Consider the following 15,913-nt stretch of genomic DNA (forward strand, 5'->3'; position numbering starts at 1 on the left):
AAATAATTGAAAATACATATCCAATAAGAACAAAGTTGGACTTTGCTGTTATGTTGTCAGGAAAATGTGGACTATTTTCCTTTTTTTGAAATGGTCCTCTTGATGAAAACAGATTATGAAATTTATCATTGCCTCCAAGGCACCAGTTCAGCCTATGGCTGACTAAGGAGAAGAGTATCTGAAGTTCAGGATCTCAAACCGATGATTAAAATCTTGATTTGCCGGTGATTCCTGTCCTCCTATTTATTTTGGAGTCTACAGGTTTACACTGGAGACCTGAAAGCACTGGAAAGGTACCACCAACGTTATCTTCACAAAACACTGCAAATTTAATGACAATGAATGTGATCTGACAACAGAAAGACTTTCCAAACATCAGGACACTAGTGGTGAGGACAGAGCAACTGCCCTTGACATCAAGGTGCCATTTAATTGAGAATGGCATCAAGGAATCTAGCCAAACTGAAATCAATGGGAATCAGTGGGGAAGTGTCTCCGCTGGTTGGTATTATATCAAGCGCAAAGGAAGATTATGCAGTTGTTGGAAATCAATCATCTCGACTCCAGGATATCAGTGCCAGAAATCCTCAGTGTAATATCCCTGGCCATTGACATACTACATGTTACTGCATTGTTAGCATTCCCTTCACCTTAAAGGCCATTAGTAGGATTGTTCACTGATGATTGCAAAATATTCAGCACCATTCACGACTCAGTTGATATTGAAACAACATGTCTATATCAAGCAAGACCTGGATAACATTCTGGCATAGACTGATGAGCACTAAATAATACTTGTGCCATACAGACGCCAACAAAAGGCCAACATGTCTTTATATTCAATGGCACTCCCATCTCCGAATTTCTCACTTTCAAAATCTGGGATGTTACCATCGATCTTTCACTGAACTGGGCCAGCCTTTTAAAAACAGTAGGTACAAGAAGAGGTAGAGATTGAGAATTCTACAAGGCGCAAGTTCTGACTCCTCAAAACCTGTCTACCGTCTACAAGGCGCCAGTTAGACGTTTGATGGAATACCGTCTATTTTCTAGCTCTAGCAACACTCAAGGAATTCAACACATCCTGGGCAAAGCAAACAGTTTGATTGACACCCCATGTAACACCTTTAACAATCACTTCCTTCTCCACAGACACATAATGGCAACAATGTGTAGCAAGGGAGATGCCTTGCAGCAATCCATGAAGCTTTCTTAGATAGCAACTTGTAAAGCCATAGCCTCTATCACCTAAAAGGAGAAGGGCAACAAATGCCTGGAAACCATCAGCTCCAAATCCCTGCCCCATTCTGACTTGGGAATACATCACCATTTCTGAACTGAAATCCTGGAACACCCCTATTAATAGCACGGTGAATGAGTCTACACCACATAGATTGCACCAGGTCATGAAATTAGCCCACCACCACCTTCCCAAGGGCAATTAGTGGAAAACAATAAGTGCTGGCTTAGCCTGTGATGCCCACATACTATGAAAGAATGGAAAAGAAACATTCAAAACCAGCTCAGCCAGGCAGGACATGCTGCTCATATTCCTGACATCATAAGCTACAGCTTTGCTTGGATAACAAGGTGTAGAGCTGGATGAACACAGCAGGCCAGGCAGCAGCAAAGGAGCAGAAAAGCTGATGTTTTGGGTCTGGACTCTTCTTCAGAAATGGCTGTTCTTGGAATTTGCTTGAGCAGGAGATTACTTGGAGGACATTGACCTTGAAATGTTGCTGAAATGGGTCATGGGAATCCCAGGCCTCTAACTGACCAAACGGGAATTGGAGGCACCAAACACAGCTTGGAAAGTTGTCAGGAATATGCAGAAGTGAAACCGAGGCATTTGTGAGAGTTCACAATCCTCCCAACAACTCATCTACCCGCACCTCTGAGAACCAGCTATCCCTCATGTGGCAGAGTCCGTGGATCATGCATTGACCATAGCTACCTCAGAACCCTGTGGATGCAAATTGTCCTCAGTGCTGAGGACATATTAGCATTGGACTCTGACCTCAACATTAACTATCTCATCCACTCCATTCACATTCCCACTGTCACCACTGAGTTGGGGAAAGAGAAAATAAAATTCAGCTCAGAACTATTTGACTATTTAAATATTATGTAAGGCAATGCTGCAGATGAGGTAGGTATAATTTGTTTCTGAGTTTTCTTACAGTTCATATGTTAAAATAAAATGTGTTTCAATGTTTTTTTAAGTCTCCAATGTCATCAATTTCATCAATATCATTATGTCAAATGTTATCATCAAACATATTTCTATACTTTTCTATACTTTTTCAAACATTTTCTATACCTTTTCCCAGGGCATAAATGACAATCATGAGGTGCCATAATTTTAAGGTGATAGGAGGAAGGTATGGGGGAGATGTTAGAGGGATGTTCTTTACACAGAGAGTGGTGGGTGCGTGGAATACCCTGCCAGCAGTGGTAGTGGGATCAGATACATTAGGGACTTTTAAGCGATTCTTGGAAGGGCACATAGATGATAGTAAAATGAAGGGCATGCAGGTTAGTTGATCTTAGGAGGAGGATAATAGGTCGGGATAACATTGTGGGCCAAAGGGCCTGTACTGTGCTGTACTGTCCTATATTCTGTATTTTACACATTTCATTCAATTTCCTTCCAGAAGTCTTAATAGAAGACAAGAAAAGGAAGATGCTCTAGTATACTTTTAAGTACCAAAACTGCTTTACTAACTATTTTGCTGAAGCTATGGAACACAGCAAATCAGAGCTATCTCTACTGTGATTGTAGTCTAGGGCCAAGGAATTGCCACCTTTTGACTCTTAAAATCAGATTGTTTCTCTTACAGGAATTCTGCAATATTACTGCAATTTGAAATGTGCAAAATGTGACAACAGAGAGCTTGAGGGTGTCAAAGGTGTGATTGAAAACAGTAGTGCTAGAGATGGACAAGACACCCTCAAGGATTACTCTCAGAAGGATTTGGGAATAGGAGTCAGGTATGCCAGGAGGAGGGACAATCTTGCTTGTTCTTTGTGAGTAAAGTACAATTCATTCAATGGATATGGATAACCTAAATTAGAAAATCCTTTGTCACTTCTGAATGACTTCGGGATAATGTGCAGATGGGTATTTCCATCCCCGTCTGAATAGGCATACTGCATTAGCCGCACTGGAATCACCATGGAGGCCTCGAACTTAAGGAGTTTGGTTTTCAAAGTGCCTCAGTGGATGTGGCACTCCCCAGGTGTTAGAATTGATGCAGTGGCAGCATTCATGATTCAGGGATAGAAGATTGTGTCTTTGAGGCCCATTCCAGAGCATAACCCATAATCCTGACTGCTATTTTAATGTAGTTTCAGAGATAGTTGGAGCTGCAGATGTTGGAGAATCTGAGATAACAAGGTGTAGAGCTGGATGAACACAGCTGGCTAAGCAGCATCAGAGGAGCAGGGAGGCTGACGTTTGGGCCTAGACCCTTCTTCAGAAACATCAGCTTCCCTGCTCCTCTGATGCTGCTTGGCCTGCTGTGCTCATCCAGCTATATGCCTTGTTATATCTGATATTTTAATATAATGTGTTGAAACTGCTGTGATATGACAAAATGTGAAACCAAGCCCACCTGAACTCGGAGTTTGGTTCAAAATGCCATGATTCTGAGAGCAGGATGGTGTCCTGATTACCAGTTAGCTCTTGAGTGAGGTGATTAATATTCTCTCATTGATCATTTATTTCTCTCTGTTTATTGGTGTATGTGAGAGTGTTGGTGGAAAATTGAATATTGCATCTTTCAATGTCTTGACAGTGTCTAAGAGTTTTAAATTATCTACAAATTGCTTTCCAAAACCTGAATTTATGAAAGGTGTAACAATTGCTATTTTATTTCATACTTAATTACACAGCAATCAGAGATGATCTCACCCAAGGTCATTTACTGCATCTCTCACAGCAATGAGAAAGGCTAATGACTCAAAGACTGCATTTGTTTTCTTTGGGCTTAGACACACTACACACTAGTCTTTGAAAAATAAATTCCCTCACTCCTAAATATGTCTGTGCTGAAAATCAGCTAATATTGGAAGCAAACAGCAATTCTATCAGCATTTATACTAAGAAAAGGCCAGTTAATATTTTGTAATAAGCCTGGCATGGTTTCTTGGGTCAAACAGCACTGCCCGTATGATCTGATCTGAGTGACACTCTTTACTAGCTATAGCTATATTACTCACATAACATATACCACAAACACTGGGACGTTGTAGAGACATACATCATTATACTTATTAACCTCACTAACTATGTAGATTGTTATGACATCTCAGACTCACACAGCCTGGGTTCTATGCTTATTAGCTACCACTGTTACATTACACATACATAACTGACTGAACATGTCACACTGATTCCATTGAACTAAGCAGAGAATGATGGAAAGTAAGGATCATTACACAGGAGTGTCATGTGTATGATGTCATGCAGAGCCCGCCTGTTTTCGAATCTACGCAAGACAATAAATCCTTTGTTAGAAAAAACCGAATGCCTTGTCATGATGAAAAATACAGATGGAATAAATCACAACATTCTCATGTCTTTCCTCTGGTATCTCTTCTGCAGAAGCCAGATGGTTTATGACCAAAGAACTTTCTCCTGATTGACAGTACTTCATTGAGGTAAACATAGCAAAAATGATCAACTTTGGGATTGTTATGACACAGCTATTTTATCTGTAAATGTTGCGAGGCTGTTCAGAATCACAGTTTGACCAGAATTGTCCTTATTCCTGCCCTCTTATTTTTCTGTTTAGTGTCACTAGATGCAATCAGGAGTGGGTTTGACTATTTTCAATCATTGATCAAAGGCTTTTTGCACTAGTTGAGATTAATTATCTCGTACAACGTTGCTGTGTACACCTTCTAGTCAAATATGCAGCTCACCACACCACACTGTACAGCTTTGGCCAAAGGTACACCTGAATACTTTGGTTTGCAATAATATACATTCATGTACATTAGGAGCCAGAGAGGCTGTTCAGCCCTTCAAGCCTGCCCCAGCATTGAACAAGATCATGGCTGATCTGGTTACTCCACATTTTTGTCTACCTTGTAGAACCGTTCAACTTCTTGCTTCCCACGAATCTGTCTAGGTCTGCCTTAAGAATATTTCTATTCTGTTTCCACTGCCTTTTCAGTCCCAAAGACTCATGACTCTGAGAAAAGATTCCTTTTATCTTGGTCATAAATGGGGAACATCTTATTTTTAAACTGGAACCCCACCCCCAAGTTCCAGGTTCTCTCACAAGAGGAAACATTCTTTCGATTTTCACCCTGTCAAGACTCCTTAAGATCTTATATGTTTCAATCAAGTTGTCTCTTGCTCTTTGCAACTCCAGCGAGTACAAGTTTTCCTCACAAAACAACCTGACCATCGCAGGTACTAGTCTGGTTAAACTTCTCTGAACTGCTTCCAAAGTATTTACATTATTCCTTAAATAAGAGCAATACCAGATACAGTACTCCAAATGTGATCATACTGAAGCACGTATAAATGAAGCACAACCTCCCTACTTTTGTTTACACAGAATTCCAATTCACAATTCCAATCAACAATTATCTTTTATTATTCTTCCTAATTACATGCTGGACCTGCATACTAACATTCTGTTATTCACCCTGAGGATAGCGAGATCTTCAAACTTTCCAGCCTCACACTATTTAGATAATGTGTTTCATTTTTATATTTGCTGCCAAATTTGACAATTTCTCAACTGACCTACAATTTCTTGCTTTCTGTCACTGTTTTTGAATCATACATCACATTCACTATTTTCCAAACTAATGGAACCTTCCCTGAATCTAGGGAGTATTGGAAAATTAAAATCAAATCATCAATTATCCCACTGGTCAGACCCAGGGACCTGTCAGCATTTGTTTTGTACCAGTTTCTTGGTGACTGTAATGCTGTTGTGTTCCTTTCACCCTTGCATTTTCCAATTTAGCATTGCTGGTTCTCCAAACACCCTTTCTATAGGTCCAACAGCTGACGTTTCGGGGTCTAGGCCCAAAACGTCAGCTTTTGTGCTCCTGAGATGCTGCTTGGCCTGCTGTGTTCATCCAGCTCCACACTTTGTTATCTCGGATTCTCCAGCATCTGCAGTTCCCATTATCTCTATAATCCAACACTTACTTTGTTAACTCTTCTAATTCTTCTTCTTTTAAAAATATTAATAGACATCCTCAATATTCATTTTATATAAACCTAGGACCGTTTTCTCATTCTCTAATTTCTCCCTCCTTACTCATACTTTAGTGATTCTTTCCTTTTTTTTAAATGCTCTGTCTAAACTTGTGACCTAATACCCACCTTTGCATAATCATGTGATTTTCTTTAAGTTTGATGTTAACTAATTTTTTTTAGTTATGCATGAGTGGTAGGTCATCCCCTTGGAATTGTACTTTCTCTTCAGAATATGTTTATTTATGTATTTTAAAATATCCCTTTAAATCCATGCTGGTACGTCTCTATTAACCTATTGGTTAACCTCATTTTCTTTCTTCATTCGCAGGACATACCTGGGCAATTACCTCACATTGCCTGGTTGCCAATGTTGAAGCTGTACGGGAACAGGTTAGCTAGGTGCTCAGCAATTTCTGGAGCACAAGACTTCAGTACTGTTGCTGGAATATTACCAGGGTCCTACATTGTAATCTCCAGCCGTTTCTTGATATCATGTGGAGTGAATCAAATTTGCTTTAGATTGGCATCTCTAATGTTGGTGTCCTCCAGAGGAGGCAAAAATTAATCATTAACTTAGTACTTCTGGTTGAAGTTGATTGCAAATTCTACCCTATCCTTTGCAATGGGGTACAGGGCTCCTCATCAATAAGGATGGGAATATTTGTGGAGCTTTCTCCTCCTCCAGTGAGCTATATAGTTGTCCAAAATCATTCATGACTGAATGTGGCAGGACTACATAACTTATATCTGATCATTAGTAGTGGAATCCTTCGGCCCTGTGCCCAACTTACTGCTTGTGCTGTTTGGTACACATGAAAATATTGAGGGCGGCACTGCAATATTTACCACCTTCCAGCTGCCATGACATTTTGCCAATGGGGGAGAAGGTGATGGATAATTAGAAGTTACTTCTGCTGCTTCTGGCATTTTACCAGTGATGAGTGGGCTTTTTGGCATGTGGGGACATTGCACATGAACTCTGGTGATTATCCTGCAATCTGGTTTTGGGATCTTCTTGATCAGGTACCCTGAGAACCACAGCAATAGTCAGCCACATGGCAAAACTGTCTCTGTCCTCACCAACTGCCAGTAAATTTCTCTCTGGGATCTGCCTCACTAGCCTGGCAACCTTGACTCCAATATACTTATTTTGAGGCTGGTGCTCCTGACTATCTGATTTGCTGTCAGTTCTTGAAGGTAGGATCTTATCCTTTAAAGGGATGGGTGTCCCAACAAGTTTTTGATGGGCATAAAATCCAGCAGGGGCTCCCAGAAACTGCCAAGTTGCACTGACTTTTAACCTGTCATTGAGTCTACAGCTATCCTTGTAGATACGCAGTGCTGAGTGACTTGTGGAAGCAGATCCAATTGTAGCTTTCAAATGGATGTTGAATAAGCATCTGGTGAGCAATATCTGAGCAAGATTAGGGGGGAAAAGCCAAGGGACTTTAATGCAGTAATTCTGGATTCTATTAAGAATGAGAATGTAGAAGACAGTGAGATGACTCTTCAATTCCAGTTGACAGTAAAGGGGAAGCTGGAAGAAGATAGGACATCTGGAACTGAGAAGGAGCAAGAGAGTTAAGTTCAGACGTACAGTGGTACTAATAACAATGGCAAACCAGGGATAGATAGATCATGTTTAATTGCAGGTTAATCAATGCTCAAGGAAAGGGTGGAGGCTGAGTGAGTTACAAAAATGGGTACATATCAGCAAAGATAATGTTTCAATAAGTGAATAATTACCTGTTTAAACATGCAAGCCATCATGTTACCAGATGAAATTATGACAGAACACTTCTAAAAATATAAATCAAAGCAAGCACATGCATTTATTTAATCATTTATTTAAATAACCACATGGAATGTTTTTAAAAATTGTTAAATATAAAGAATTTCCCATAGCAACACCATTTATTCTTTAAGTACATAGCAATTACAAAATGACACATATTTATTCATATAACTTGTTAAAACCTAACATACCATATGACTAAAATAATATTCCAGCTATGTTTATCAATATGTTTGGAATTCTCAAATATTTTTAGAATCTATTTATGAGATTAAATTAAATAGGTTTACAAATATATAGCACAAACATTTATACGTGTTTTTCTGTTTTTCCCTCTTCCCCACTTCTTTAACAGGTCCACTTCGTTTAAAGGTGCTGATTGATGCTGGATGAATTGATGGTTGTTTGCTGCCCTCATGGCATCTCACCGAGTTTTTCATCATCAGCCTTGATACTGAAAGGTGGCAAACTATTGAATTGCAGAAAGTATTAGAACTAACATTCACATTTGCATGCATTTTCCAGCAGGATTTGCTGGATACACTCAGGAACACGAAGCAAAACTCCCTTTCCTAACCAAGGTAAATGAGGGTCACTTGAAGCTGCCCAGCCTACCACTGCGATAGTTAAACTTAATCCAATCAGCACAGGCTGGGGATGATATATTGGGTTGTTCTGGTTTGTAGATGAAACTCAGCAGTGGTTAGGTATTGCCTTTACCTTTCACATGTAACACTCAAAGCATCGTTTTATTGTACAGAATACTGGGCATTGGTCTTCAAATATGTTTTTACCCAAGAGTTAGCGTTTTCAGCTAGTTGGAAGAGTATTGATCTTCAGGTGCAATTTTGCCCTGATTTTTTTATCACATTTGATCTGATCAATTCATTTTTATTATTAATCAAAGCAGAATCAACATTCAATTAAGAAATAAAACATAAAAATCATAACTGTTATATAAATACAGGATGATTTATTTATCATCCTTTCAAAAGGTCTGTGTTAGAGTGAGTGTGTTCTGGTCTTGTGTGCTCCAATCATAATGCGCCATACGCAATCACCACTGAAGAATATAGTGGAAATTACATGTATTTGAACTTTTGCAATCACCTCTTCAAAGTAGCACATCATCTAGCCTTTGCAAGTGTTCCATAATTGAAACTTTAAAAAGTTTCAACTTTTAACATTAATTCTATAGAAGATAACACTACTTTATGGAAGATTCTCAGCTTCCTAAGCTAACCCAGGAAATAACAGAATGCAGTTTATGGAGCAATGATCCTTCCCGGTAAGCAGCCATCGTAAAGGAGTTTGGGTAGTTTGGATGAAATGTAGCAGATCTGCAGGGCATACATTCAGTCCACCAGCAGAGTACCAATCAGCTAGTGAAGAACTAAGAAGTGGCTACAATTCCCACTCCCTACACTGACATTTGGTGGAATTAAGACAAGTGAAAGTATACCGTGCCCCACTCTCACCCATAACAAAGTGCCTGAATTCTCTCAGAGACTAAAAGCATATATTGTAATCAATGCAAGTGAAAGAAATACCTTTCCTGCATTTGGAACAACAGAGGCATCTGATGTAGCAGAGATGAAGGACTGGGAGCAGTTGATAAAACTTTATTGGCATGTCAGAGGCTGTCAGTATTATTGTGCTACAAGTGAGTGAAACCCAATATAAATAATTGCCTAATAAGGTCCTTCATGACATTGAAGAACTTTATCAATTTCTTTTTAATCTGAAAGCAAAATAACTGAAGATTCTGATAGTCTAAAATAAAAACTGAGGATGCCAAAAGCACAGAGCAAGTCAGGCAGCTCTTGTGCAGAGACACATTTCAGGTCATGGCTTTTCATCGGAACTGTATCCCAGTCCTGATAAAAATTAATTGACCTGAAACGTTAACTCTGCTTCTCTCCACAAATCCTGCCTGAGATGCTAAGTGTTTCCAGATTCTTCTGTTTTTATTTCTCTTAATGATGTTTGCTTTAAGGAAGGCAGCCCAGTTTCTCCATATAATTGAAATAAGTCTCCTCAGAGCTTTCTTGCAGGCCCAGAGTTGAATACAGCACACCCAGCCAAGGTCAAATTGGTGTTATTTAGAGTTTAAGTGTAATCGCCTTGCTTTTGATTAATAAAGCTAAGGATCCCATTTATCATTTTGGAATTTGCCTTCCTACCTTGAAAGATTTTTATGCAAAATTCCCAAAGCCTCTCTTTTCCCACAACCCTTTAGAATCACGCCACATTTACTTGATAGTGCCTCTCATTACCTGCCATATGTCTGTCTGTATCTCTAGTCTCTCCCTATATCATACTGGGGAAGGAAAATTTTGGACCGTTTTTAGAAATCAGACTTTTTAAGGAGCAGGAACTCTTACCCAAAACAGGAACTGTTTGAAATATTCAGATCAGACCCTATGGTAGTTGGAGAAGTTCAATTACGATTTTGTTGGAGAAATATGTGGAATAAAATGAAACATTTCTTGTTGCTTGCCTACTTGGAAAAGTTAAGTTATTGCTTTAAAAAGATTTTTGTTCAATCAGGTAGAGTTGCTGACCAGCCCTGACACTGTTTCCATCCCCAGCTCTGAGTTCTTTTCAAGCACACCTCACATAAGGGACAGATCATTGCAAACTAATTCCCTGCCACACCAAATTGGTAAATACAGGGACTGCCCATTTGTCAGCCACAGCCCACTTATAAATTTAACTATGGCATAAACCTGAAAATAGTTCAGTGATGTGGCCTTTGGGCAGGTGCACCAGATGAGAAAGAGACAGGCAATTGGGCTTTTAATCCTCCAAATGTATACAATGCACATTAACAAAAGTCACGTCATTTAGAATGGATTATAAACTGAGAATGGTGTTGTCTCCAATAGCTATAAAGCAGAAACTGGCTCTCAAAACATTGCTTTTTTGGATTTTCAGAAATAAGTGTGGCAATAGATTATAGTTTTACCCTAAGAGTCATTTATACAAGGGTTACCACCAAATTATGCAGCAGAGTGTTTTGGTAAGGAAGCTTACGATTTTGATGATTCTGATGGTTATACCTCAAACCCCATGAATACATCTCTCTTGTTTGGCTACATTTAGTTTTTCCCTTGTTCTTGCTGATTGCCACTAGGTGGAATATCTGGCCAAAACAGATTGTTTCCCTTTGTGATAGGAAGGAAACCACTGATGCGTTCCCAAATTCAATCGATTCCCATGCTTCCTGAGCACTGACAAAGTAAAAATACACAGCTCAGTCTGAAGGGACTGATAGTAGAAGACTCAGGAGAGGGAAATTGTAGAAATAAAGAGATCCACATAGACAATAATTTCACCTGATCGGGAAGTTGTATGTTTGGCCATTTTCCAAAGTCTCAGCCTTAAATACAATTTTCTGAAGAATTTGTTTACCAATTTTACTTTGGGTAATCAAGAAATGATACATATAATACAAAAGCAAAGTTAACTTATGGTGCTTTGTTGGGGCAGGGTAGCATTCAACTGACTTCATGCGATGTCACAAATGTGAAGTGGAATGTTGGAACCAAACCAACGCATTTACTGGTAATGTGGAAAAGAAGTGATAATGGAGCATGCTGGATACTTGCAGTAAATCTGATCCAGATGTGACATAGGGAACCATCATCTCTTTTAATTGGTGTCAGGGAACACTGAATTCAATTTGAGTGTTTCAGTACTACCCCAAATGAGGCCAGTCAATTTAACACATAGTAGGGATCAGAAACTGCTTTGGGTATCTGTCTTAGTAATGACAGAATCCATTTATCCATGAGCCAGATGTATTAATGAAAGATCTGAATGAAGACATGCTAATGAGACATTCTCAGTGTATAACCAGCAAGTCTTGCGTTTGCAAACAGTATCTCTGTCCTTAAGGCGTGAAAGATCAGGTGTGATATCTGAGGTTGTACCAGACTTATTGATGACACTACTATTTTTAAGTAAAATCAGAATGCAAAAGGACTGTTATTATTCAGACTTTTGAGTTACAGATCCCAAAAAGAAACATGTTTTGAATGTTAAACTTTAAATTCAATTCCTCAGCAATGTGCAACATATCACAAGATTTAATTTATAATTGTAACTATTTCTGACTTCCTGATCACAGGCATTTAATTGTTGGAGCTTAAGGTATAAAGTGGACTGGGAAGAGAAGGAACCAGCAATATTATCATCACCATGTTCTGCTTAGTCCACTTTTATCAATTCAGACCAGCATTAGTTGAGAGCCAAGGTATGACACCCCTTCCATAGATGGCTAGGAAAACAAAGAAAAAAATAAGTGAAAAGGAAATGGGTTTTAATCACGACAATAGAATCTTCAGTTTGTGTACTCTATCTTTCACAGCTTGTCCATCATGTTATTACCATCACTGTTGTTTTTAAGTAGGATTCTGCTCTTTCGTTTTGTTATTATTTGGATATGCTGTTTGCAGTCAGAATATTACGTAAGATCCAAAGTGTAGTCCACGCCAAGGAGTGAATATTGACAGCTTGGGTAGATAAGATTTGACTGCCAGTATCTGGAAATGCCATTCTCCTCCTGTGGTAATGCTGCAGAAGGTAGTTGTTGCTACATTGGTTTATGTTGTTCCTCAGCAGCATGTCGCTTCCTTCTGGACTGCAGCCCATCAAAGCTAAGTGACTTTTTCAGTCTTCTGTATTCCACATCACTGAGGGATACAGAGCAGCGAGATGGGTTCTGTCGCCGGTACTTAATGCTCTCGATGATGGCATCTTTAATCAACTGTTCAGAAAAGGAGATAAATACTTCAGACTGTTAAACACTTGGCAAAAGCACATAATTGATTGGATATCGAAATGAAACAGATCTAATTAAGGAGTCAGCTTTCACTTGATCATTAAAATGGACATGCCTGGAGTGAGGGGAAAGTGTTGGGGCCAGACATGAATATTGCTTTACCACAGTCTTAATCGCAGGCTCAAGAATTCCGATGCTGAGTATGAACAGCTGATAATTAAGGCTGTATTTATGGCCATTACCACCACTTGATAAAGCAGTGTGCACTTATGTGTAAAACTGGAGTGTAGCAATAAATTCTTATCCAGAGGCAAAACATGTTTATCAAATGAGTCACCTAATCATAGGTTTGTAGTAAAATTAAGTGAATACCTTTCACAGTTATAGGGAACCAGTCAACAGGAAATCTGCTCATTCAGATAAGTTCCGAGATGAGAAAGGTTGTTCTGTAACAGCTGTGGTAGCTATTTATTAATAACAAAGGCTTTCACTGAGCATTAAACATGCGGGCATCCAAAATACAGTCCCATTGTATTTCAGCATAAAAAAACAAGGCACACTTGACCATGTATTTACCTCCTTACGGAAAGCATGACACAGTTTTGGCACACTTGTACTGTTCCAATGTCTTTTCCTGTGACTGTGCTGCAGGTGCATCTGCACTTGTGCAAATGGATCAGAGTGGCCAGGTTTAACGGTGGTGTCCTATCTCCTGCACTGCGAACATCCACACACACACTGAATATTTCCATTAGTACTCTTTGCACCAGAATGGTGGCTCAGAACACCTTTTATGATTAGGCAGGTGAAAGTTGGGAAGTAAAAGAACCGATAGCCTGACAATTCTATCTTTGTGCCTTTTTTTCCAGGGCCCAATATTGATCTAGACATTATTAAAAATTTAAACAAGTCCTATTCACAAAACCTTATTTTGTGCTGTCATGATTTTTGAACTCGTCTTCTGTGCCATTAAATGCTGTTTTAATATATCCTATTCTACTTAGATATACAGCTATATCCTCTGACCCATAGGTGGCTCAGAAATTTGTTTCTCAATTTCATTGCTACCTGGTTTATCAATATTCAATGTCACATGTTCTTTCAACACCAACGAATAACTCATCAGTCCAAAATAAAAACATCTGTCGGTCAGGAAAAGGCTATGAAGGTAAAGTGTGACAGATCATTTCTGATTCACCCTCTGCTTCTCTCTCATCATTTCTCTCTTCAGAATTACGACTCATTATTTCTTGAACCCATTTGTATTTCTGCTTTAATAATCTTCCTTCAAATTAGTACACAGTCTCTTATCGAATCTTTTTCATTAATTTCAAGTCCTGATATCTGGCATTCCTGACTTTAGTTTCCGTTGTATTTACTGCAATTTCTACATTGGTAATAAAAGCATAAAATATATTGAGATTAACAGAAATGGTTTTGAAAAATCCTGGACATCTTTGCCATTTATTATGAAATATCCTGTGTTTTTATAATGCCTTATGTGAAACAGGGCTTCAGAGCTTAATGCACACAAATTATTTATCTCTACAACAAAGAAGTCCTACGCAAAATTTAATTTTGCCATTCCTTTGGCCAAATATGTGGTTTCAAACATACCTCAATATTATTAAGTGTGTTGAACTCCATTAAGTCATGAAGCAGTGTAAATGCCTTATTGGAATACTGGAAGTTGAAAGTAGAATATGGGGAATCAGCATCATCAAAGATGTCGAAGTCCACATTCTCCATTTCTTTCTCACTCTCTCGTTTCACACCTTTGGCAAAGAGAAGATGTGTTTCAGTACAAAAGTCAGTTTTAGCACTTACTTTCCATGATCTATTTTCATCAATCCTCTTTTTCCAAGGCATTAATTCATGCCAGGGTGAGATCTCTACACATACTGCCTGACCTGCTGAGAATTTACAATATTTTCTGCTTATATTTCAACCGTTCTTTGGTGTATGAATGACCTCACAATATTTGCTAATGGAAATGAAATTAGAAGCAGGAGTAGGCCATTCGGCCCCTTCAAGGCTGTGCTGCCATTCAAAAAGATTATGGTTAATCTCCAACCCAGTACCCTTTTCCTACTTTCTCCCCAAACCCTTTAATCTCTTTAGCCCTGAAAATTATGGCAAACTTCTTCTTGGAAACATTCAATGTTTTGGCCTCACCACTCTCCAGATGAAGAAATTTCTCCTCATTGTAATTTTAAATGGCCTATCCTACGTCCTTGCCTCTGCACGCTCCAGTAATTGGGAATATCATACTTACCTGATGTCCTCACTCAAGCACCTTCCAGAGGAAGGTAACAGGGCAGTGAAGTATAGGTGGAACAAGAGCTGACATTTCCCTATTGCTGCCCTAATTGATATCTGCTCTTTTAACAGGACTAGAGACTGAAACTGTGGCTTTCCTGATCTCAGGATCACGCAGAGTTGTTCATTGACTAAGCTTCTTAATACTTCACTCTGAACAGATTAAATTTTGGTTCCTGCATGACTTTAACATTTTTCAAAGTTCTTGACTCATACTGTTAATGGGTGATCAAACCAGCAAGCCCCAGCTTGTCTGCTTTTAGACAGAGGGAAAGATCATCGAGTTAGGCTGACTGCATGCTCTCTCCTTTCTTCAGAATCCTCAAGGCTGAGCCAATGCACAAACTTTAGAAATGGTCATTTTTTTTGCTTATGCCACAATGACAGCAATTTCTAGCCTTTAAATTTGTTAAAGGTTAGAGCTAGGATTCAAGTAAACAGAAATGAAAATTTACATTTCTAAGTAACAGTATTATTTTCTTAGTTATCACCATCTGCAAGATGACAGATTTATTGTGTTCAATATCAGTAAGCAACTGAGAAAGTGCTGTGTTTTAAATCAGATAGTATACACACGCCTGGAGACAGAGAACATCACTTTATGAAACAGTCTCTGTACGAAGGTATATTGCTAGGTAGAAGCAAATGGCCATAGGCAATAGACCTGAATGAATGGCAGAGGCCACATAATAACAACAAGACTTGAATGTATATATTTCTATATCACAAAACAAAATTTCTAAATCTTTTACCAATTAATAACATTTAGACTACAATGACTTGTTTT

At 38.8% G+C, this 15,913-nt stretch overlaps 1 protein-coding gene across 1 annotated transcript in view; it reads right to left on the bottom strand.

Annotated features, from left to right (window-relative positions):
- Nucleotides 1-7,883: 7,883 nt before the first annotated feature.
- LOC125456152 (cytosolic phospholipase A2) overlaps nt 7,884-15,913 on the bottom strand; it is a 126,352-nt gene continuing 118,322 nt past the window's right edge. Inside the window, exons 17-18 of the mRNA XM_048538937.2 lie at nt 14,425-14,582; nt 7,884-12,792 (exon numbers count right to left, since the gene is read on the bottom strand). Coding sequence (XP_048394894.2) covers nt 12,619-12,792; nt 14,425-14,582 — 332 coding nt within the window. The 3' untranslated portion in view covers nt 7,884-12,618. The remainder of the gene's footprint in view (nt 12,793-14,424; nt 14,583-15,913) is intronic.

This window comes from Stegostoma tigrinum, chromosome 8 (assembly GCF_030684315.1).
Source record: "Stegostoma tigrinum isolate sSteTig4 chromosome 8, sSteTig4.hap1, whole genome shotgun sequence".
In the NCBI taxonomy this organism is placed as follows: Eukaryota; Metazoa; Chordata; class Chondrichthyes; order Orectolobiformes; family Stegostomatidae; genus Stegostoma; species Stegostoma tigrinum.